Genomic DNA, 24,549 nt, shown 5'->3' on the forward strand with positions numbered 1-24,549 from the left:
TATTGGACAGTATAAAAAGAAAGGTTCTACCATTTCATGTAAGCTGCAATGTTGACATCTACTGGAAGCATGTTTATTCGTTATGTTTGATGTACTGCCTAGACCGGTGTGACCAAACTTCATCCTTGATTTAATGGCCTGTTCTATTTTATTCTATTGTGTTCTATCATTTCTCCTACCTTTCTTTGAATGTTGTAGGAGCATCTGCTGTTTCCTCTATCCCACTCTTTCTGCCATTATTCTTACATTCTGGTTTGACTGAATTGTAACCCCAGCCTTGCTATATTTTCCAATCATACTTTTGTTTCTTGTTGCTCCTTTTGGATATTGATCTGCTAGCTTGTTTTCATTCACACAAGCATGTGCAGGAATCCACACAAATATATATCTATTCCTGCCCTCTTAATTCTGAATATTTGAGCTATGTCCATTACTATGTCATGCCTTGCATGTGACCACGTGTTTAATACTTGTTCATGTACTGCTGGACCATCAAACTAACTAACTATCAAAACTTTGATTGGCTTTACCTCCTCTATCCCAACAAACAATACAGAGTAATTACAATTAATTCCAATATCAATCAATTCATATGCCAGAGCTAATTCATTTTTGTATTATACTAGATAATTAACCCACTGAATGAAAAAGTGATCATGTTCTCATTTCAGATTTTATTGCTCATTCACACGTCCATGCAAACTTTCCAACATCCATATTTGTATGCACACAATCTTCCATGAGCAGTACAAGATGACATCTTTTAAATAAGTAACAAAGGAGATTCCAGTCAAATCTACTGAAACAAAATGTAGACTGGAAAGATGAAGCTGTTTTCAAGTAACTGTAAAATTCAATTAAACTATTCAGGATTTCAAGAATCCTACATGAAATAATGAGGTGCACTTCTCATGTCGGACACACAGCAAGCGCACCAACAGTGAAATCTTAGGACTTTTTCCTGCTTTCAAAAAAAATGTTCCATATAAGGCTAACTCATCTGTTAAGTGTCAAAAGGAGGTCAAAACAGCAGAGTCCAACTAATCGATCAACCATTTATAGCAGAGTTGTTGGCTTGAACACTCATTTTGAGGAGGCAGAGAAAACATGAACACACAAGTATGAAAAAGCAAAGGACTACATTAGAACAGTCGTCTATAGTAAAACGAGAACTCCCAAACAGCCTGTGGTGAGTATATACAGTATCTGTATGTGTAGATGTCCTAGATCCTCATTTAACATTTCAGTCAACTTTCAACCGTGCTGAAAATTCAAGATGATAAGGCATTTAAAATCTGTTCACGCATGAAAAGCAGTTGAGTGGACTCTGCTGCGATGCCCCCACGGTCTTCAACTAGTGTAGTGTCTGCCTTGATTAAAGCCAGCTTGGTTGTAGTGCTGCCCACCATGTTGGAAGAACTGTTCAAACTGTCCTCCTTGGTTAAAATTCTGACCTCCTCTCCCTCCCCAGCCCCCTCCTTGTCCTCCTCCTCCTCGACCCCCTCTACCCCTGCCCCCGCGACCTCCTCGACCGCCACCTCTCTCATGATGCCAGCTTCCATCTTGGTGGTAACTGTCATGGTAACCACCTCCTCCTCCATGGTGACCAGAGTCCTGGAAGCCTCCTTGGTTGCTCCCTCCTCCTCCGTAACCACCTCTCCCTCCTCCCCCCTGATGACCTCCTGCATCTTGATAGTGGCCCTGACTGTAATTGCCTCTCCCTCCTCCACCTCCTTCTCCCCAGCCTCCCTGCACCTTCCCCCCTCTGGCGCCTCCTCTGCCTCCCCTTTCTCCATGTCCTCCTCCGCCTCCTCTCTCATATCCTCCTCGGCCACCTTGGGAGTAGTGATCATAGCCCCCCCTGCTGCCTCCATGCCCACTCCCAGCATAGTGTCCTCCACCTTGGGGAGCATCCTGACGCTTCTGCCAGGAGGGCATCTCTGGAGGAGGAGGCTCAATCTCACAGGGTCGTCCTCCTCTGTCTGGCACTCGGCCCATTAGAACCTAAGGGAAGGACAAAGGTTACAACAGGACAGTTCAAAAGGAAGCCCGCTAGTCAAATTTGACAGTCTTTTGTTTGTATGAGGTTCAGTTTCTGTCGGTTTGACTGAACTTGATGTGTTAAAAAAGGGCTCCCAAGCACTTTTCTGCCACAGAAAAACACTATATGGACACAAGCCCTTAGTCTGCAAGCTTAAGCGCATCACAACAGACTTTTGCATGTGTCTTATGAACAGAGAAATGGGACAAAAAAAAGCCTTAATCAAAAATGAAACAGAAACAGAAAACATCTTGTGACCACACTGTGTTTAACCCACCTTATTAATGGCACACGCAGTCTTCTCTCTGATCTTGCCGCTGCTTGTGCGGAGGATCTTAGAGAAATCTTGTCGAGCAGCAAGAAGGTGGGCAACAGAAATTTTGCTTTTGGTCCCGAGGGCAGAACGCAGCGGCTGGTAAACTTTGGCCAACTTTTCAGCATGTGTCTGTAATAAAACATACAAAAGGAAGTCATATTCATTTTTGTAAAGCCAATACATCAAGGACATCAGTCAAATACTGTATATACATGAAGAATGCGGTTTGCAGCAAATCACCAGTCACTGTTATTCATATGTCCCACTATTGTGCCTCATGTAATTCATTTAGCATGGACCATTTTGATGGTATGATGAAAAAATAATAAGAAGAAGAATCAGAGGGACAATCCCCTTTATTTGTCACACAGATACATCCATGCACACACACGCCATGCACTGGTGAAATTTGTCTTCCGCCTTTAACCCATCCTGGTCGTCCTTCCTCCGCGGCAGACCAGGAGCGGTGGGCTGCCATCCAACCGCCGCCCGGGGACCCAGTTCCTTTTGTCACCATTGGTCAGGTGGTGATCTTCTTGCATGTTTTTAGTGGGGGTATTTTTTATGGAGGATACCCCAGGTGAACACGGGGAGAACATGCAAACTCCACAAAGAAAGGCCCTTTTTCCTCGAGCAGCAGGCACCGAAGGCATGGTGGAGGACACGCCCCCGGTGCCCACAGCGAGATTTGAACCCGGGACCTTCTAGCTGTGAGGCGACAGTGTTACCACCAGAATTCATTCATTCATATTGCAGAAAATTAGGTCAACGCACAATAATTTAAGGAACAGTGAAAAAAGAACCAAAAAATGTTTCCATTACATCTTGCAGAAACACTGAAGAAACAAAGCTAAGAGATCTTTCAAATCATACTCGACACATGTGAACAAGAACAATTTTTATCAGATACTGACAGGCCTGATACAGAATCAAGTCATGTTGGTGTTTATATAGAATTCAGAAGTGTTGTTGTGGCTGCACTCAGTTCAGAATATGGTAAAGTTTAGTAGACTGACAGAAAATCAGCCAAAATGAGCCAATATATGTACAATAGACTAATCTTTTGTCAAGCAGAAATGCCAAAGATTTGACAGTTCAAGCTTATTTTCCTCTTATTACATCATTGTGCACAAAGAATCTTTAGAAGTTTTTTTGTTTAACAGACCAAACAATAATCGAGAAAATAATTGTCCATTCACTCAAAATGACAATAAGGTTTAGGTGCAGTGCCAGGAGGCTCCGTTTACATGGATCATATGGGGTTAGAAAAAAACAGCAGTGTATTGTGCCCTTTTCAAATGTAGGATTGGACGTTTCCACATACCTTTGCTCTGTCAGACCAACCAAAAGACTGCACCGTCACATCGAGACGTTTCAGCAGCATTTTTCTTCTCACGTCATACTCATTTACAAGTGCTTGGTTTATAGCTTCAATTTTTTCCTGGAAAACAAGGAGGGAGTATATTCATGCATACGATCATTCATTTATGCAGTGCTCCTCAATTACACAGTATTTCTATATTGTTTTTGAGTATTTACCAAGTGCACGGGTCCAAGGGCCTTCTTCATCAGAGGCTCCCCTACGTGATTTGGTGGGACTCTGCTTATGGCTTCTTTCAGCTGTAGATGTGTGTAGTGTGAGTGCATGGACAGTTAAAAGCATAGAACAGATGCAGCACATTAAACCACAATGACAAAAGCAGAAATGGGTACAACTTGATTTCGTCTCCAAAATAGGCATTTCCTGTGAGGACAGAAAATGCAGTGAAACTGGCTTCACATCATTATGATGCACAAAAGTCACATCTAATACTGCAATTTAAAAAGAACTGTGTTGGGTCTGTAGCTCTTGAAGCCAGTTTAAACAATCAGATTAAACTGTAGGGGACACATTACAATCCAACTGCACAGTAGTTTCACGAGGTGTGTTTCAGCAGCTATTGTCAGGAAATGAAAGAGAACAGGCAGCTTCAAAAGCAGGTTTAACCAGCCTAAATGTTCAGCTCATCTCGTGAGTGCACACCATCTGGCTGAGTCATCAACTGACCTTCTTCTCAATTCCACTGAAGAACTGGAACATGGTGATGTTGGCTGGAGGCTTGGACATACCCAGTGCCATGCAGATGCCCTTCAGCTCCAGGAACAAGGGGCTGCCCGACTCCTGGGCTTTCTTCTCGGGCTTATTAACCAGGATCATCCTTGATGCCTCCAACTCAGACACCAGAAAGGCTGAGATTAAAAAAAATGGATTTAGTTAAATTCTAACTGCTGTTACACGATGCTTAGATTTCAGTGCTATCTGAAATTAAATAAACAAAAAAACTGACAAAAAAAGTCACCAGGCAGGACTCAAGACTCATTTTTTACACTAGTGGTGCTCCCAAATGAGAGTTTATGTATTTTCCATCTCAACTGCATTGGTGAGAAATAATAATAGGCAGTTTACAGAAACAACAACGTGCTGCCTAATTTTAAAGGAAAAGACTAGGAAGCAAAGTGCCTTAAGAGAATGTCATTTTACGTGACTTTTTAAAGGAGGGGCTGCAGCAGCAGCTAAAACCAGATATAATACAAACCATCAACTGATCTACTGAAAACAAATGTGTTTTCCTCTTTCTCACTGTCTATATGTGGAGCACACAAGTATTTGTATTGGGAAAGAGGATTTGCTTTGTTTTTGTTTATCATCAGGATCGTGTATTACTCCATGATTCCTTGAGATGCTGTCACCTGAATCCAAGTAACAGACATCAGTGCTCGACAGACCAACTGGAGACACTTCAAAAAGTAACTGCTATTACGGCTCTGTACAGCGTCACTTGTGGGCAATTTGAAGGCAGGTCTCACAGATATAAAGCTGCAACAGCCACCTGTGGCCTATTCAGATCCCACAATGTTTTGTATTTGTGATTTTTTTTTAATCACTGTGGCAGCCTGCCACCACAAAACATTACCAGCAGAAACACTACTCCTGTTGATTGACGTGATGATTGTAAAAAACAAACAGATGGCTTACTTTTAAGTCGCACTGGTGCTCTTAGAACTAAAATTTAGCCACACTGTCTCCAAAAATGGTTGCAAAAGGTGACTAAATGGTCTCAGCTCAGAGTCCTGCCAGGAAAGTAATTAAGGCTTATTGAATTCAGCTCTTCACAAAGACATGCAGGAAATCCACCTGTCATAGGCCATTCCAGTGCCAAACATTATGACATGTCACAGCAGGAAACCCACAGCTGAAACTGATATCACTGATGATGGGGATCCATTTTATTTCAGTTGGGAGGGACCATAGAGGTAACCCGAACCCTAGATCTTCCTGTTAGATGACAGTTTGAACAGTTTCTTGGATGCTGTTGTGAAACGATTCACTATAAACTGTACTGCTTGTTTTAATATAACTGGAGTATGATTTTACATGTTGTAGCTTAAAGTGTAGTCTTGACCTGTCTGCATCTTCCACCCGTCAGCAGCTCTGTAGTTCTCTTTTTAAAATTAAGATACCACTTCCTGATTGATCACTTGGCATATAACTTAAATTGTGCAGCAAACATTTGACAATATTAGTTTTTTTTTCTAATAGGTCATAAGCTACTTAAATAAAGATATACAAGTCGAGATACAAGTGCATAAATACAGTAAACAAACAAAAGCATTAGACTAAAACCAACTAAAAATAAGTGACGAGCTAATATATAGCAGCTACAGTGATGGTAACAAGGACAGAACACGAAACAATGTTCAATAAAACTTAAACTAATCATTTGCTCACGTCTGCCTTCCCGGCTTGAACTGAACACTGACCTGCTGTGTTCTTATGGAGGCCATTAGCATTGGTGTGAAACAGAATTCTTCAGCAGGCCTTTTATTACAGCTCTATGTTTACATTATGCATTTATATCCTGCAAACAGTGCAAACAGCAATCTTTGCAGACTATTTGTAATGATAATTGATTGCTATGATTTGGTTTCAATCTTGTATTATTAACTGTAAATAACTACAAATGAATACAACCCATTTTAAAACAAATCAATTACTCATCCAAACAAATTTAGTCATTGGTTTTGACCAGTTGCATTTATGCAGAATGCACAAGTACGTTAAATTGTTAATGTCAGTAATGCACTCATTTGTTACTACTTGAGTTCATGCAGATAAACACTCTGGAATAATAACAAAAAATTAATTAATTGCAAATGGTGGCGTAAAACCTTTGCGTGACTAATTAGAGAATTTCATCAATACCATTGGGTAAAAAAAGAAAAGAAAAAAGAGCTGACAACAACAGTAGGAAATTCCTGGAGGAGACACAGTCAGCATCTCCACAACAGGCATGCACACCTCGCACTGCATTATTGGCGACGGCCCCCATTTGCCATAACGCCTGCTGAACTGAGTAGATGGCAAAGTTTGCAGTTTTATGTTCTGAAATGCAAATGTTACTTTTTGGTTTGTGTTTGGAATGTGCCTGTGCAGAGCATGGTGGTTTATGTAGTTTCATTTTTGTGCTGGTGAGTGAGGTTTCTGTTACATTTCTTTACTGCAGCTGCATTTTGGCAAAATACTCCTGGCGTGCTGCTGACACACGGGGTAGTGTGTGCACATAAACATAAAGAATTGAATTGAATAGAACGTCCACATATCTGCCCCACTGTCGCCAATACCCACCCAGCTATTTGGGTCAGTATCAGACCAACATCAGATAATGCAACTGCGTTCTTGCAGGGATAGAGTGAGTGTTTCCTTCTATAAATAACATGAATTCTGAATATTTAAAATGGCATAATGTAGATAATGATTTTCAAACAAATCTGCCTCCTCTGGTAAAGTATTTCCATACTTTTGACTGAAGTCAAGCACGGACGTACATCCATGTTTATTTCTGCGTCCAGATGCATGTCTGCTGCTTTAGCCGCACACACTGCACAGTGTTAAAGTCATGCATGACAGCTGTGAACTGTCAATGAAGACCCTCAGCAGCCCCATGCCCATCTATCTGCTGTTGATGCACTGCCACTGTTTCCTCACGTACTGCACCATGAAAAAACCACAGATGAACAATTATTCTACAACAATGCAGTGCTGACCAGTGGTTCTGACAGCCAACTACTCGACAATTCTGTGAAACCCAGAGTAAAGTGAAGCAAGTTATATCAGCTTCAGTGCTAAATGCTGTGTGGGGGTAATAATCAAAATCTTCACAAAATCCGACATGCACTATTTAAGCTGGAGTTAGCTGCCAAAATAAACCCCCTCCAATGAAAGCTAACAGCCTATACTGGTATTGAAACAGATGTAATACAATAAACAAAAGATGCTACTTTGTTCACTTTCCCTGGGATTACAATGTTCTCCAAAGTGAAGCAAGTGAAGGCAGTACATCATCACATATCACAGTCAGATTTGAACACGATTACTGGGATGAGACCCTAAAAGGGACATACTTGTACCAGTTTAAGAGATGTTCAGGTCCTTTTAACAGCAGAGATTTGGACATGGGACTGCTGAAGTTGGACGGTAGGAAAAGCAAAGCCGTAGTTCTAAACAATGTTGGCTGTATTCCATTTAGATGCATCAGTTCCGGAGTGCGTATATAATGCATGCTCGCTCACTTGAACACTTCAGTGAAACCAAGCTATCACTGACAGTGTTAGCTCCACCTCCACCTTTTGCTCAGGTGGAAGTTGGGCACAGCTATGATGGGAAGTGAGTTCATCCAACTTTGTAACTCGAAAATACAGTTACATTATCCTTCAATTTAATGAAACTGCCCTACATTGAGCCATGAAAAAAAGGTCCCAGCTCCAACACGCGTAATACATGAACACTGCTCTCACCAACTGTAAACAACCTGCGAGGGTGATGCTGCAGTCTGTAGTGTTGGAGTGAAATATTGCACTAATGTAATATGACCATATCTTTATACAAATGGTTGGCTCATTATCAAAGCACTCAGGCTTGATATAGACAGTGTGGGTGAAATTAGCTATTAAAATCAAGCAGTAAAGCTTCCCTGTTCACTCCAACCCAAGAGCCAAGACTGACGCCGACAAAAACAATTAATACAAAAAAAAAACATCTGGCACAAGTGTGGCACCATTTAAGTTCCCGACACCCAATAGGACCTCTTTCAGGGCTCTGTTGGCTTGTACAGACTGTGTTAGATTTACTTTTGTCTTTGTTTTGTCATTTCAACAGAGCTCCATCCTCTGTCCACCTGAGCAGAGATCTGCTCAGCCAGAATAACTGAAAACACCTGTGTAGGTGTACAGAGCCTTGACAAGGTAACTGCACACAGGCTGCTAATACAGCCATCTAGTGGTGGCTGCATGAAATGCCAAACCCTGTGCTGCAAAGCACTTCACAATATGACTGTGAGGCTCTTTATCACAGGTGGGTGTGGTAGAACAGTTGGCATAAAGTGCAATTCACTTCAACCTTTCAGTCCACAGGTCAACACAACAAAACTATTCTTCCAGCTAAGATGCCCTTGAGGAAGGCACTGTGCTATGCAGCTGCCCCATTATTCTAACATATTTCCACTTACGCATGTGTGTATGTCCTCTGTGTACGTGTGTGCATTTCAGGTTTGTGTGTGTAAATGAAAAAATAACAGAGTGAAAAAATGTAGTGTTCCCCAAGGAGAAAAGCAATTGTTCTATCTTCTTCTTATTTAAATATTTAGGGTTAACTTGCTCTTTAAACTGAGGTGTTGCAAAGTGCTTTTATCATACTGAGGAGCAGCAGACAGTCTGTCCTGTTGAGGAGCCTCTGGGTGATGTCTCCGCTGATGAGGACAGAGTAAGGACAGGCGAGCTCTGACAGCAGACCGCTCATCTCCAACTGGAAGCTCTCTGCCTCGCTCGGACCTAGGAGTGGTAAACACACCAAACACGAGGTGACAAGACAGACAAATAATCTGTTTAAATCTCACATACCCACTCTGAGCAATACAGTTAAAAGCTTAGTGATTTGACATCATGGCTTCCTTAATTACTCACAAACCCAAACCATAACAGGTGTCATTTAACAGAAGTATATATTTTACTTTTCATTTCTCCATCAACCTTCCACTAGCAGGAAGAGGAAATGATGCTAGTAGAACCATTTGATTCAATGTGCTCTCTTGCTTCTGCATCAGAGGCAACTTTACTGAATAATGCAACATGTCTTACAGTTTGTGGCCTGGACATTCTCCTCCAGCTTGCAGTAGAGTTTAAGCTCTGAGACAATCCAGGCACAGAGCTTGGTATACTCAGGTGAAGCTGCACCTCTGCTCACAGCAGAATCCAGAGCTCCTTCCTCCAACAGAGGGCCTTGGTACCTACAGTAACACACAGAACTGAAACTTAAAACAACATAAGACCACGTTCACTCTCAACCACAACTCTTCTCTTGCCAGCAGTTACAATAAGTAACACTGAGGTTTGATTCAGTGAGCAGAGCCAGGTTTGACACTACCAATGAAACAACACCACACTTTAAAATCTGGTTATTTTAAGAAGTCTTCCTCATTGCTCGTATATGCCGAACAGAGCTTGGTTCCCCTGATGACGTGTGAGAAGCTGCCGGATATTTCACTGAATCAATAAATGATGCATCTTGGCAAAGTGCTGCAAGAATCAGTAAACAGACAGAAATGTGTTGGGGTTATCCTGGCATGAACCATGACAGGAGCCCATTCTGCTGACGCAGCTTGTGGCACGACATGTAAAATCAGACTGTAATGAGGTCTAGTGATACCGGTGCGCACAGAGTTCGCTATGACGCACATAAATGGCTATGGGGAAAAAATCCATCGCCATCAAACTCACGTTAGCTACAACAGCAAGTTAGCCCTTTGGCTAAAACAAGCTACACTGTAGTGGCTATACAGGCTAAAGTGGGGAAAGACCGGCACGGCTGGTCATTACACTGCCAGCTTTTGCACATATTTTTTCATACAGCGACATATGGCGTTTTCTGACTTACCCTAAATCCTCAAGAGAGACGAGAATGTCATTCTCCATCCCGATAATCTTTCGTTATGCTCCAAAATTACGTACTGTCAAATAGGGTATTCCACATGAGCCAGCTCAGCTGATAGCATACACGTTTTACTTCGTCTTCTTCTTCTTTGGTTTGGCAGTCTAGACGAAGCGATGGCGTGTTGCTGCCCCCTCAGTCAGAACAACAGCATTGGTACAAGTCTATACACGCGAAAATTGTGGTAGAGAGCAGTCTCAGCAGTTTCCGTTTTTCGCTGCTTATTTTAGATTAAGTATGATTGAGAGATTAATGACAGTTTTCCCTCAGTTCCAATGGGTCTCTGCACAGAATAAATTGTGCACTGCAGAAGAACATGTTCACTTTCTCAGTGTACCCACATTGAGACTTGATGATGCTCTTTCATCACGGCATGCCCACTGTTAAAGGGGAATTTTACCACTGGAAAGATGGCCTTATCATAAAAGTCTTCTGTCAATGCAGTAGAGAGATGCAAATGTTTTTGAAATTAGTGGTACCCCTGACCAGAGAAAATAAAAAAGGGTTGTAGTGTTCCCCTTTGCTCGAATGTACAAGGCCTACAATAACCACAATGCATGGTGCACATTGTTCTCCAAGGCCACGCCAAGGCTGCTCCAGGCTTGACCAGAGTTTTCACGTCAGACCACACCAGCATCATCCCTCGCTCTGCCCCAGCCTACACTGCCAGTCAGCATTGCACTGATGCCCAAACCATCAAAGGGCACTAACACAAATCTGAAGCTGCTTCTGAGGACAGTGCATTCATTGCTTTAGCTGATTAAAATATCCTCATCAATACATTTCCAGTCTGCTGTTTAAACAGTCAGTTTCCATGTAATTGCAGTAGAAATCAGAAAACTTATTTTTTAATTTCTGAAACAACCATACTGACATAAAACAGACCTTTGATCTTTAGGGTTTGTTATCAAACTTTTTCCACAATAAAAAAATATTTTTTCTTAGTTTAATACAGCACTCTAGTGTTACAGCACTGATATAGCAAATTATATTCAAGTAATGATGAAGGTTCAGAATGAATCTATGACAGCTATAACTGTGTGCAAAGAGAAACCATAGCAAGAAGCAGGTGTCAGGTGATGGAAAGTTTACTTTATGTCCAGCAAACCTAGATGACTGTGTCTCCCAAGTCTCTTGCCCTGTAGAACCTTCTCCAAGAAATGGTGACAGTTTGTTATGTAATAAATTGATGAATACAGGGTATCAAACAGATGACAGAATGTGCATGTTGAAGAGACATACAATCAGTCGAAAATCATTGTTGCTGATAAATTGATTCACATTGATAATACAGACAATACTGACAAGGTAGGTAGGTGACAAGGAGTACTGACTTTTCTATTGGATGATCTTCATACAACATATCAATGGACAAGCTCATAGGTGTGGTCAAAAGAAGAAGAAGAAGAAGTGGCACGGTGGAAACACTGTCGCGTCACAGCAAGAAGGTCCCGGGTTCGATTCTCGCTGCGGGCACCGGGGGTGTGTCCTCCACCATGGCTTCGGTGCCTGCTGCAAAAAAGAGGGCCTTTCTGTGTGGAGTTTGCATGTTCTCCCCGTGTTCACCTGGGGTATCCTCCGTAAAAAATATACCCCCACTAAAAACATGCAAGAAGATCACCACCTGACCAATGATGACGGCAAAGATGGGTCCCCGGGCGCCGGTCTAGCTGCCCACCGCTCCTGGTCTGCCGCGGAGGAGGGACAACCAGGATGGGTGAAATGCGGAGGACAAATTTCACCTCGTGTGCAGTGTTCCGCATGTGCATGTGTGTGACAAATAAAGGGGAATGTCTCCCCCCGATTCTTCTTCTTCATATCTTTATACAGGGAATTTCTGTTGACATTTCATCAGTCACGGATATGGTTCTGTCCGATCACTACTTAGTTGAATTTGCTGTCTCCTCACATGCAGAATTTTAGACACACTTTTTTCAGGGAAAAAAAAAGAAAAAAAAGAATCAATCAGAATTCAAGTTGTTTGGGTAGCTCCATGCTACTCTCCTGCTACTGCAGCCAGGACATAAAGAGCTGGATAACATGCAATTTTCTCATGCTAAACTCGGACAAAACTGAAGTTATAGTACTAGGCCACCTTAGGAACTCACTTTCTGATGACACAGCAATTATGGATGGCATTGCGCTGGCCTCCAGCACCACTGTAAAGAATGTGGGAGTTATTGTTGATCAGGACACGTTCACTCCCATGTAAAATAAATTTCAAGGACTGCCCTTTTTCACCTGTCTAACATTGCAAAAATCAGGCACATCCGGTCTCAAAACGATGCAGAAAAACTAGTCCATGCATTCATAACTTCCAGGTTGGATTATTGCAATTCCTTACTATCAGGCTGCCCAAATTTGTTACTAAATAGTCTCCAGTTGCTCCGGAACGCTGCAGCACGTGTTCTGACAAAAAATGAGGAAGAGATATCATATTTCTCTGATATTAGCCACTCTGCAGTGGCTCCCTGTGAAATTTAGAATAGAATTTAAAATTCTCCTCCTTACTTACAAAGCCATAAATGGTCAGGCACAATCTTCTCTTAAAGAGCTCATACCTCATTACCCCACTAAAACACTGCATCCCCGGAATGCAGGCTTACTTATTGTTCAGAAAGTCTTCAAAACCAGAACAAGAGCCAGAGCCTTTAGCTATCAAGAACCATCTTCCAGTCTTCGTGCGGGAGGCAGACACTCTCTCTATATTTTAAAGCAGGCTTAAATCTGTCCTTTTTGCTAAATTTAATAGTTAGGTTTAGGTAGTAGTTAGGGTTAATAGTTGCCCTGGACCAGCCCCTAGTTATGCTGTTATAGCATTAGAAAAGTGATTTCTTTATGCTTCTGTAGTGGAGTACACAGCACACATGTTGGGAAGTGTTTGTGAATGCACTTCCAGGCTGCACTCCACCCAGACCTCTCTACTCTCCCAATCAGGGTCAGGCTATATAAAGCACCAGTGAGCAGGTCATCACTCCCTTTCACTCCTGCTGTTGGATGGCCCACAGGATAGTGACCCCCCCTGTTGAAGTGTAGTATTGTTTTGTCTTGGTTATTCATTGTTTTGGTATTTACCTTTGAGTTGTTCTTTTGAATATTAAATTAACTGGGTTGCTATATTTTGTTTTTGTTTTTTTTTATTATTGTTATTATATTTTAGTTATTTTGTTTTAGTGAGGTGGAGCGCCATTTTGTTGGGGAGGCTAAGCACCCCGGGTGAGGTTCCTACACTTAATGCACGTGAGTGAAGGCACCGGGCACAATTGACTACACTATATTTACTGGGAGGATTGCAGTGTTGCTGTGTTCACTGAGCTGAGTAGTGGTAGCACCCCTAGGCACCTAGGTAGTCTGCCTCTCCACTAGTGGCCTCTGACCACCATATTCTTAGTTATCTCAGATGGACTGGGTTTTAGCTATTTTAACATCTAACCATTGAATTTTAGATTGGGCCTTTTTAGGTAGTAAAATGATAGTAATTAAGTAAGTAATTAGTAAGTAATAGTAAGTAATTCTAACTCCCCTTATTGATTTGTTGTGATTTGTTAAAGCTTTTTCTCTTTTGCAGCTCCAGTCCCTGTCTGTTTAGTTTTGAAAAATAAAGAACATTTGGTTTATTCAGAAACGTCCTGTCCTACCAGTTAAATGCATCAATACCTGATGGTAGAGACATTTGACACTCCTCCCTCCGCCACACTTCAATCAGCAGTATGAGATATGACCATGGATGAGCTTGTCGCAAGCAAGACAACTCAAAGAGAAGCACTTGTGAAAACAGAATCATCAGTGGCTCTATTTGAAGTGATCTGAGAGTTTTTGTTTCTGTCAAGACACAGCAAGAGTTTTTGCTTTGTCCAGAAAACCTTAACGACGGGTTAAACCTTAAACCTTAAGACATAACGACGAGACAACCACCATGCTAAATATGTGCATACCATTAGAGTGCGATGAGTGGTCAATTACAGTCCAGTGTTTTCTTGATGGAGAAAACTATGTGGAAATTACGCAAAACAGAAGATGCAGAGGTCAGCAAAACTACCCCAACAAGAAGCACTTACTGAACTGAGAACCAAAGTGAGTGTTTGAGTTAGGGTAGTAGTAATGACCAAATGTAGAACTTGAAAAGAACTTGTGTATGACATTTAAGTTATCATAAAGAATTGTGTACAGCAGACTCCAGAGGTCAGCAAAACTACCCCAACAGTTAGCACTTACTGCAATCAGAAGTCAAGTTAGTGCTGGTGTTTGGGTAATGTTGGTGACAAATGCCTGTATTGGGCAAGTCACGTGAAAAGGGAAAGTAATGTGACAGTCGTGTGTTTGTCCATTGGTAGGCCTGTTGAAGCAGTCACAAGCAAGACAACCCCAAAGAGAAGCACTTATGAAGACAAGAATCATCAGTGTCTCCATTTGAGGTGATCTGAATGTGTTTCCACCATATGTTGAGCTGGAGGATGTAGCATTTGTCATATACCACCGCCCCAACAAGTAGCACTTACTGAATTCAAGTCAAGTCAATGCTCAAGTTAGGCCAATCACACTGACTTGCTTCCGAGTTTCTGTGCAGTCCCCGTGTCTCCTTCTGGCATCTTCTGTGTTGTCCCAGTAGCAGTGGAAGTGTTGTTCCTTGCCAAGATTTGGCCACCTTAAATACTGAATTGAGTCATTTCCACCATACTCCGCCTTCTTTCCAGACAATGATGAGACAACAATAGCGCTATTTGGACTTAACGACGAGACAACCACCATGCTAAATACGTGCATACCATTAGCGTGCGATGAGTGGTCAATTACAGTCCAGTGTTTTCTTGGTGGAGAAAACTGTGTGGAAATTGCGCACAACAGAAGATGCAGAGGTCAGCAAAACTACCCCAACAAGAAGCACTTACTGAACTGAGAACCAAAGTGAGTGTTTGTGTTAGGGTAGTAGTAATGACCAAATGTAGAACTTGAAAAGAACTTGTGTATGACATTCAAATCAATGGCAACTCCATACAACTTTCCTGGTACTGCAGCCAGAGGGCTACTTAATGTTGACCTGTATTTGCCACTGAAAACGATCTCTGCAATTTAAATGTGATTTCTCTATGCTTCAATCAGCAGTACGAGATATGCCCATGGAGGAGCTTGTCACAAGCAAGACAACCCCAAAGAGAAGCACTTGTGAACACAGAATCACCAGTGGCTCTCTTTGAAGTTATCTGAGAGTGATTCTCTGAAAAGCTGGCTTCCTGTGAATCTGAATTCATGGGAGTTTTTTTTAATTTCATTATTGTCAATAACAGCTGCCAGACGACTCAGCACTTACTGGATTGAAAAATCAAGCCATTGTCCAAGTCAGGGAATACTAAGACCTTCCACATCCATTCCAAACACTATGCGTCACACAGTAAAAATCATCTTGAACAGTTATCATAAAGAATTGTGTATGGCAGACTCCAGAGGTCAGCAAAACTACCCCAACAGTTAGCACTTACTGCAATCAGAAGTCAAGTTAGTGCTGGTGTTTGGGTAATGTTGGTGACAAATGCCTGTATTGGGCAAGTCACGTGAAAGGGGAAAGTAATGTGACAGTCGTGTGTTTGTCCATTGGTAGGCCTGTTGAAGCAGTCACAAGCAAGACAACCCCAAAGAGAAGCACTTATGAAGACAAGAATCATCAGTGTCTCCATTTGAGGTGATCTGAATGTGTTTCCACCATATGTTGAGCTGGAGGATGTAGCATTTGTCATATACCACCGCCCCAACAAGTAGCACTTACTGAATTCAAGTCAAGTCAATGCTCAAGTTAGGCCAATCACACTGACTTGCTTCCGAGTTTCTGTGCAGTCCCCGTGTCTCCTTCTGACATCTTCTGTGTTGTCCCAGTAGCAGTGGAAGTGTTGTTCCTTGCCAAGATTTGGCCACCTTAAATACTGAATTGAGTCCACCATACTCCGCCTTCTTTCCAGAAGATGATGAGACAACAATAGCGCTATTTGGACTTAACGACGAGACAACCACCATGCTAAATATGTGCATACCATTAGCGTGCGATGAGTGGTCAATTAGAGTCCAGTGTTTTCTTGGTGGAGAAAACTGTGTGGAAATTGCGCACAACAGAAGATGCAGAGGTCAGCAAAACTACCCCAACAAGAAGCACTTACTGAACTGAGAACCAAAGTGAGTGTTTGTGTTAGGGTAGTAGTAATGACCAAATATAGAACTTGAAAAGAACTTGTGTATGACATTCAAGTTATCATAAAGAATTGTGCACAGCAGACTCCAGAGGTCAGCAAAACTACCCCAACAGTTAGCACTTACTGCAATCAGAAGTCAAGTTAGTGCTGGTGTTTGGGTAATGTTGGTGACAAATGCCTGTATTGGGCAAGTCACGTGAAAGGGGAAAGTAATGTGACAGTCGTGTGTTTGTCCATTGGTAGGCCTGTTGAAGCAGTCACAAGCAAGACAACCCCAAAGAGAAGCACTTATGAAGACAAGAATCATCAGTGTCTCCATTTGAGGTGATCTGAATGTATTTCCACCATATGTTGAGCTGGAGGATTGTCCCAGTAGCAGTGGAAGTGTTGTTCCTTGCCAAGATTTGGCCACCTTAAATACTGAATTGAGTCCACCATACTCCGCCTTCTTTCCAGATGAAGATGATGAGACAACAATAGCGCTATTTGGACTTAACGACGAGACGACCACCATGCTAAATATGTGCATACCATTAGCGTGCGATGAGTGGTCAATTACAGTCCAGTGTTTTCTTGGTGGAGAAAACTGTGTGGAAATTGCGCACAACAGAAGATGCAGAGGTCAGCAAAACTACCCCAACAAGAAGCACTTACTGAACTGAGAACCAAAGTGAGTGTTTGTGTTAGGGTAGTAGTAATGACCAAATGTAGAACTTGAAAAGAACTTGTGTATGACATTCAAATCAATGGCAACTCCATACAACTTTCCTGGTACTGCAGCCAGAGGGCTGCTTAATGTTGACCTGTATTTGCCACTGAAAACGATCTCTGCAATTTAAATGTGATTTCTCTGTGCTTCAATCAGCAGTATGAGATATGCCCATGGAGGAGCTTGTCACAAGCAAGACAACCCCAAAGAGAAGCACTTGTGAACACAGAATCACCAGTGGCTCTCTTTGAAGTTATCTGAGAGTGATTCTCGGAAAAGCTGGCTTCCTGTGAATCTGAATTCATGGGAGTTTTTTTTTAATTTTATTATTGTCAATAACAGCTGCCAGACGACTCAGCACTTACTGGATTGAAGAATCAAGCCATTGTCCAAGTCAGGGAATACAAAGACCTTCCACATCCATTCCAAACACTATGCGTCACACAGTAAAAATCATCTTGAACAGTTATCATAAAGAATTGCAATCAGAAGTCAAGTTAGTGCTGGTGTTTGGGTAATGTTGGTGACAAATGCCTGTATTGGGCAAGTCACGTGAAAAGGGAAAGTAATGTGACAGTCGTGTGTTTGTCCATTGGTAGGCCTGTTGAAGCAGTCACAAGCAAGACAACCCCAAAGAGAAGCACTTATGAAGACAAGAATCATCAGTGTCTCCATTTGAGGTGATCTGAATGTGTTTCCACCATATGTTGAGCTGGAGGATGTAGCATTTGTCATATACCACCGCCCCAACAAGTAGCACTTACTGAATTCAAGTCAAGTCAATGCTCAAGTTAGGCCAATCACACTGACTTGCTTCCGAGTTTCTGTGCAGTCCCCGTGTCTCCTTCTGGCATCTTCTGTGTTGTCCCAGTAGCAGTGGAAGTGTTGTTCCTTGCCAAGATTTGGCCACCTTAAATACTGAATTGAGTCCACCATACTCCGCCTTCTTTCCAGAAGATGATGAGACAACAATAGCGCTATTTGGACTTAACGACGAGACGACCACCATGCTAAATATGTGCATACCATTAGCGTGCGATGAGTGGTCAATTACAGTCCAGTGTTTTCTTGGTGGAGAAAACTGTGTGGAAATTGCGCACAACAGAAGATGCAGAGGTCAGCAAAACTACCCCAACAAGAAGCACTTACTGAACTGAGAACCAAAGTGAGTGTTTGTGTTAGGGTAGTAGTAATGACCAAATGTAGAACTTGAAAAGAACTTGTGTATGACATTCAAATCAATGGCAACTCCATACAACTTTCCTGGTACTGCAGCCAGAGGGCTGCTTAATGTTGACCTGTATTTGCCACTGAAAACGATCTCTGCAATTTAAATGTGATTTCTCTGTGCTTCAATCAGCAGTATGAGATATGCCCATGGAGGAGCTTGTCACAAGCAAGACAACCCCAAAGAGAAGCACTTGTGAACACAGAATCACCAGTGGCTCTCTTTGAAGTTATCTGAGAGTGATTCTCTGAAAAGCTGGCTTCCTGTGAATCTGAATTCATGGGAGTTTTTTTTTTAATTTTATTATTGTCAATAACAGCTGCCAGACGACTCAGCACTTACTGGATTGAAGAATCAAGCCATTGTCCAAGTCAGGGAATACTAAGACCTTCCACATCCATTCCAAACACTATGCGTCACACAGTAAAAATCATCTTGAACAGTTATCATAAAGAATTGTGTACGGCAGACTCCAGAGGTCAGCAAAACTACCCCAACAGTTAGCACTTACTGCAATCAGAAGTCAAGTTAGTGCTGGTGTTTGGGTAATGTTGGTGACAAATGCCTGTATTGGGCAAGTCACGTGAAAGGGGAAAGTAATGTGACAGTCGTGTGTTTGTCCATTGGTAGGCCTGTTGAAGCAGTCACAAGCAAGACAACCCCAAAGAGAAGCACTTATGAAGACAAGAATCATCAGTGTCTCCATTTGAGGTGATCTGAATGTGTTTCCACCATATGTTGAGCTGGAGGATGTAGCATTTGTCATATACCACCGCCCCAACAAGTAGCACTTACTGAATTCAAGTCAAGTCAATGCTCAAGTTAGGCCAATCACACTGACTTGCTTCCGAGTTTCTGTGCAGTCCCCGTGTCTCCTTCTGGCATCTTCTGTGTTGTCCCAGTAGCAGTGGAAGTGTTGTTCCTTGCCAAGATTTGGCCACCTTAAATACTGAATTGAGTCATTTCCACCATACTCCGCCTTCTTTCCAGACAATGATGAGACAACAATAGCGCTATTTGGACTTAACGACGGGACAACCACCATGCTAAATATGTGCATACCATTAGCGTGCGATGAGTGGTCAATTACAGTCCAGTGTTTTCTTGGTGGAGAAAACTGTGTGGAAATTGCGCACAACAGAAGATGCAGAGGTCAGCAAAACTACCCCAACAAGAAGCACTTACTGAACTGAGAACCAAAGTGAGTGTTTGTGTTAGGGTAGTAGTAATGACCAAATGTAGAACTTGAAAAGAACTTGTGTATGACATTCAAGTTATCATAAAGAATTGTGTACAGCAGACTCCAGAGGTCAGCAAAACTACCCCAACAGTTAGCACTTACTGCAATCAGAAGTCAAGTTAGTGCTGGTGTTTGGGTAATGTTGGTGACAAATGCCTGTATTGGGCAAGTCACGTGAAAGGGGAAAGTAATGTGACAGTCGTGTGTTTGTCCATTGGTAGGCCTGTTGAAGCAGTCACAAGCAAGACAACCCCAAAGAGAAGCACTTATGAAGACAAGAATCATCAGTGTCTCCATTTGAGGTGATCTGAATGTGTTTCCACCATATGTTGAGCTGGAGGATGTAGCATTTGTCATATACCACCGCCCCAACAAGTAGCACTTACTGAATTCAAGTCAAGTCAATGCTCAAGTTAGGCCAATCACACTGACTTGCTTCCGAGTTTCTGTGCAGTCCCCGTGTCTCCTTCTGGCATCTTCTGTGTTGTCCCAGTAGCAGTGGAAGTGTTGTTCCTTGCCAAGATTTGGCCACCTTAAATACTGAATTGAGTCCACCATACTCCGCCTTCTTTCCAGAAGATGATGAGACAACAATAGCGCTATTTGGACTTAACGACGAGACAACCACCATGCTAAATATGTGCATACCATTAGCGTGCGATGAGTGGTCAATTACAGTCCAGTGTTTTCTTGGTGGAGAATACTGTGTGGAAATTGCGCACAACAGAAGATGCAGAGGTCAGCAAAACTACCCCAACAAGAAGCACTTACTGAACTGAGAACCAAAGTGAGTGTTTGTGTTAGGGTAGTAGTAATGACCAAATGTAGAACTTGAAAAGAACTTGTGTATGACATTCAAGTTATCATAAAGAATTGTGTACAGCAGACTCCAGAGGTCAGCAAAACTACCCCAACAGTTAGCACTTACTGCAATCAGAAGTCAAGTTAGTGCTGGTGTTTGGGTAATGTTGGTGACAAATGCCTGTATTGGGCAAGTCACGTGAAAGGGGAAAGTAATGTGACAGTCGTGTGTTTGTCCATTGGTAGGCCTGTTGAAGCAGTCACAAGCAAGACAACCCCAAAGAGAAGCACTTATGAAGACAAGAATCATCAGTGTCTCCATTTGAGGTGATCTGAATGTGTTTCCACCATATGTTGAGCTGGATGATGTAGCATTTGTCATATACCACTGCCCCAACAAGTAGCACTTACTGAATTCAAGTCAAGTCAATGCTCAAGTTAGGCCAATCACACTGACTTGCTTCCGAGTTTCTGTGCAGTCCCCGTGTCTCCTTCTGGCATCTTCTGTGTTGTCCCAGTAGCAGTGGAAGTGTTGTTCCTTGCCAAGATTTGGCCACCTTAAATACTGAATTGAGTCATTTCCACCATACTCCGCCTTCTTTCCAGACAATGATGAGACAACAATAGCGCTATTTGGACTTAACGACGAGACGACCACCATGCTAAATATGTGCATACCATTAGCGTGCGATGAGTGGTCAATTACAGTCCAGTGTTTTCTTGATGGAGAAAACTGTGTGGAAATTGCGCACAACAGAAGATGCAGAGGTCAGCAAAACTACCCCAACAAGAAGCACTTACTGAACTGAGAACCAAAGTGAGTGTTTGTGTTAGGGTAGTAGTAATGACCAAATGTAGAACTTGAAAAGAACTTGTGTATGACATTCAAATCAATGGCAACTCCATACAACTTTCCTGGTACTGCAGCCAGAGGGCTGCTTAATGTTGACCTGTATTTGCCACTGAAAACGATCTCTGCAATTTAAATGTGATTTCTCTGTGCTTCAATCAGCAGTATGAGATATGCCCATGGAGGAGCTTGTCACAAGCAAGACAACCCCAAAGAGAAGCACTTGTGAACACAGAATCACCAGTGGCTCTCTTTGAAGTTATCTGAGAGTGATTCTCTGAAAAGCTGGCTTCCTGTGAATCTGAATTCATGGGAGTTTTTTTTTATTTTATTATTGTCAATAACAGCTGCCAGACGACTCAGCACTTACTGGATTGAAGAATCAAGCCATTGTCCAAGTCAGGGAATACTAAGACCTTCCACATCCATTCCAAACACTATGCGTCACACAGTAAAAATCATCTTGAACAGTTATCATAAAGAATTGTGTGCGGCAGACTCCAGAGGTCAGCAAAACTACCCCAACAGTTAGCACTTACTGCAATCAGAAGTCAAGTTAGTGCTGGTGTTTGGGTAATGTTGGTGACAAATGCCTGTATTGGGCAAGTCACGTGAAAGGGGAAAGTAATGTGACAGTCGTGTGTTTGTCCATTGGTAGGCCTGTTGAAGCAGTCACAAGCAAGACAACCCCAAAGAGAAGCACTTATGAAGACAAGAATCATCAGTGTCTCCATTTGAGGTGATCTGAATGTGTTTCCACCATATGTTGAGCTGGAGGATGTAGCATTTGTCATATACCACCGCCCCAACAAGTAGCACTTACTGAATTCAAGTCAAGTCAATGCTCAAATTAGGCCAATCACACTGACTTGCTTCCGAGTTTCTGTGCAGTCCCTGTGTCTCCTTCTGGCATCTTCTGTGTTGTCCCAGTAGCAGTGGAAGTGTTGTTCCTTGCCAAGATTTGGCCACCTTAAATACTGAATTGAGTCCACCATACTCCGCCTTCTTTCCAGAAGATGATGAGACAACAATAGCGCTATTTGGACTTAACGACGAGACAACCACCATGCTAAATATGTGCATACCATTAGCGTGCGATGAGTGGTCAATTACAGTCCAGTGTTTTCTTGATGGAGAAAACTGTGTGGAAATTGCGCACAACAGAAGATGCAGAGGTCAGCAAAACTACCCCAACAAGAAGCACTTACTGAACTGAGAACCAAAGTGAGTGTTTGTGTTAGGGTAGTAGTAATGACCAAATGTAGAACTTGAAAAGAACTTGTGTATGACATTCAAGTTATCATAAAGAATTGTGTACAGCAGACTCCAGAGGTCAGCAAAACTACCCCAACAGTTAGCACTTACTGCAATCAGAAGTCAAGTTAGTGCTGGTGTTTGGGTAATGTTGGTGACAAATGCCTGTATTGGGCAAGTCACGTGAAAGGGGAAAGTAATGTGACAGTCGTGTGTTTGTCCATTGGTAGGCCTGTTGAAGCAGTCACAAGCAAGACAACCCCAAAGAGAAGCACTTATGAAGACAAGAATCATCAGTGTCTCCATTTGAGGTGATCTGAATGTGTTTCCACCATATGTTGAGCTGGAGGATGTAGCATTTGTCATATACCACCGCCCCAACAAGTAGCACTTACTGAATTCAAGTCAAGTCAATGCTCAAGTTAGGCCAATCACACTGACTTGCTTCCGAGTTTCTGTGCAGTCCCCGTGTCTCCTTCTGGCATCTTCTGTGTTGTCCCAGTAGCAGTGGAAGTGTTGTTCCTTGCCAAGATTTGGCCACCTTAAATACTGAATTGAGTCATTTCCACCATACTCCGCCTTCTTTCCAGACAATGATGAGACAACAATAGCGCTATTTGGACTTAATGACGGGACAACCACCATGCTAAATATGTGCATACCATTAGCGTGCGATGAGTGGTCAATTACAGTCCAGTGTTTTCTTGGTGGAGAAAACTGTGTGGAAATTGCGCACAACAGAAGATGCAGAGGTCAGCAAAACTACCCCAACAAGAAGCACTTACTGAACTGAGAACCAAAGTGAGTGTTTGTGTTAGGGTAGTAGTAATGACCAAATGTAGAACTTGAAAAGAACTTGTGTATGACATTCAAGTTATCATAAAGAATTGTGTACAGCAGACTCCAGAGGTCAGCAAAACTACCCCAACAGTTAGCACTTACTGCAATCAGAAGTCAAGTTAGTGCTGGTGTTTGGGTAATGTTGGTGACAAATGCCTGTATTGGGCAAGTCACGTGAAAGGGGAAAGTAATGTGACAGTCGTGTGTTTGTCCATTGGTAGGCCTGTTGAAGCAGTCACAAGCAAGACAACCCCAAAGAGAAGCACTTATGAAGACAAGAATCATCAGTGTCTCCATTTGAGGTGATCTGAATGTGTTTCCACCATATGTTGAGCTGGAGGATGTAGCATTTGTCATATACCACCGCCCCAACAAGTAGCACTTACTGAATTCAAGTCAAGTCAATGCTCAAGTTAGGCCAATCACACTGACTTGCTTCCGAGTTTCTGTGCAGTCCCCGTGTCTCCTTCTGGCATCTTCTGTGTTGTCCCAGTAGCAGTGGAAGTGTTGTTCCTTGCCAAGATTTGGCCACCTTAAATACTGAATTGAGTCATTTCCACCATACTCCGCCTTCTTTCCAGACAATGATGAGACAACAATAGCGCTATTTGGACTTAATGACGGGACAACCACCATGCTAAATATGTGCATACCATTAGCGTGCGATGAGTGGTCAATTACAGTCCAGTGTTTTCTTGGTGGAGAAAACTGTGTGGAAATTGCGCACAACAGAAGATGCAGAGGTCAGCAAAACTACCCCAACAAGAAGCACTTACTGAACTGAGAACCAAAGTGAGTGTTTGTGTTAGGGTAGTAGTAATGACCAAATGTAGAACTTGAAAAGAACTTGTGTATGACATTCAAGTTATCATAAAGAATTGTGTACAGCAGACTCCAGAGGTCAGCAAAACTACCCCAACAGTTAGCACTTACTGCAATCAGAAGTCAAGTTAGTGCTGGTGTTTGGGTAATGTTGGTGACAAATGCCTGTATTGGGCAAGTCACGTGAAAGGGGAAAGTAATGTGACAGTCGTGTGTTTGTCCATTGGTAGGCCTGTTGAAGCAGTC

The 24,549-nt window shown here is 42.4% G+C and overlaps 1 protein-coding gene across 1 annotated transcript; it reads right to left on the minus strand.

Annotated features, from left to right (window-relative positions):
• Nucleotides 1–654: 654 nt before the first annotated feature.
• fam98a (family with sequence similarity 98 member A) lies at nt 655–10,478 on the minus strand. The gene is made up of 8 exons (XM_076743790.1): nt 10,327–10,478; nt 9,531–9,679; nt 9,090–9,224; nt 4,405–4,586; nt 3,897–3,977; nt 3,682–3,798; nt 2,319–2,486; nt 655–2,004 (listed from the first exon to the last, which is right to left on the minus strand). Exons 1-8 carry the CDS (start codon nt 10,362–10,364, stop codon nt 1,351–1,353), a joined length of 1,524 nt encoding a protein of 507 aa, XP_076599905.1. The 5' UTR covers nt 10,365–10,478; the 3' UTR covers nt 655–1,350.
• Nucleotides 10,479–24,549: the final 14,071 nt, after the last annotated feature.

The sequence above is a fragment of the Chaetodon auriga genome, chromosome 11 (genome assembly GCF_051107435.1).
Source record: "Chaetodon auriga isolate fChaAug3 chromosome 11, fChaAug3.hap1, whole genome shotgun sequence".
In the NCBI taxonomy this organism is placed as follows: domain Eukaryota; kingdom Metazoa; phylum Chordata; class Actinopteri; order Chaetodontiformes; family Chaetodontidae; genus Chaetodon; species Chaetodon auriga.

What these genes read in the sequence shown, in the direction of transcription:
- fam98a (XM_076743790.1), bottom strand. Translation starts at nt 10,364, where the DNA reads ATGGAGAATGACATTCTCGTCTCTCTTGAGGATTTAGG. An exon ending in GTCTCTCTTGAGGATTTAGG is followed by an intron (nt 9,680 to 10,326) that starts GTAAGTCAGAAA and finishes GTGTTACTGTAG; the next exon opens with GTACCAAGGCCCTCTGTTGG. An exon ending in GTTGGTCTGACAGAGCAAAG is followed by an intron (nt 2,487 to 3,681) that starts GTATGTGGAAAC and finishes GTTTTATTACAG; the next exon opens with ACACATGCTGAAAAGTTGGC.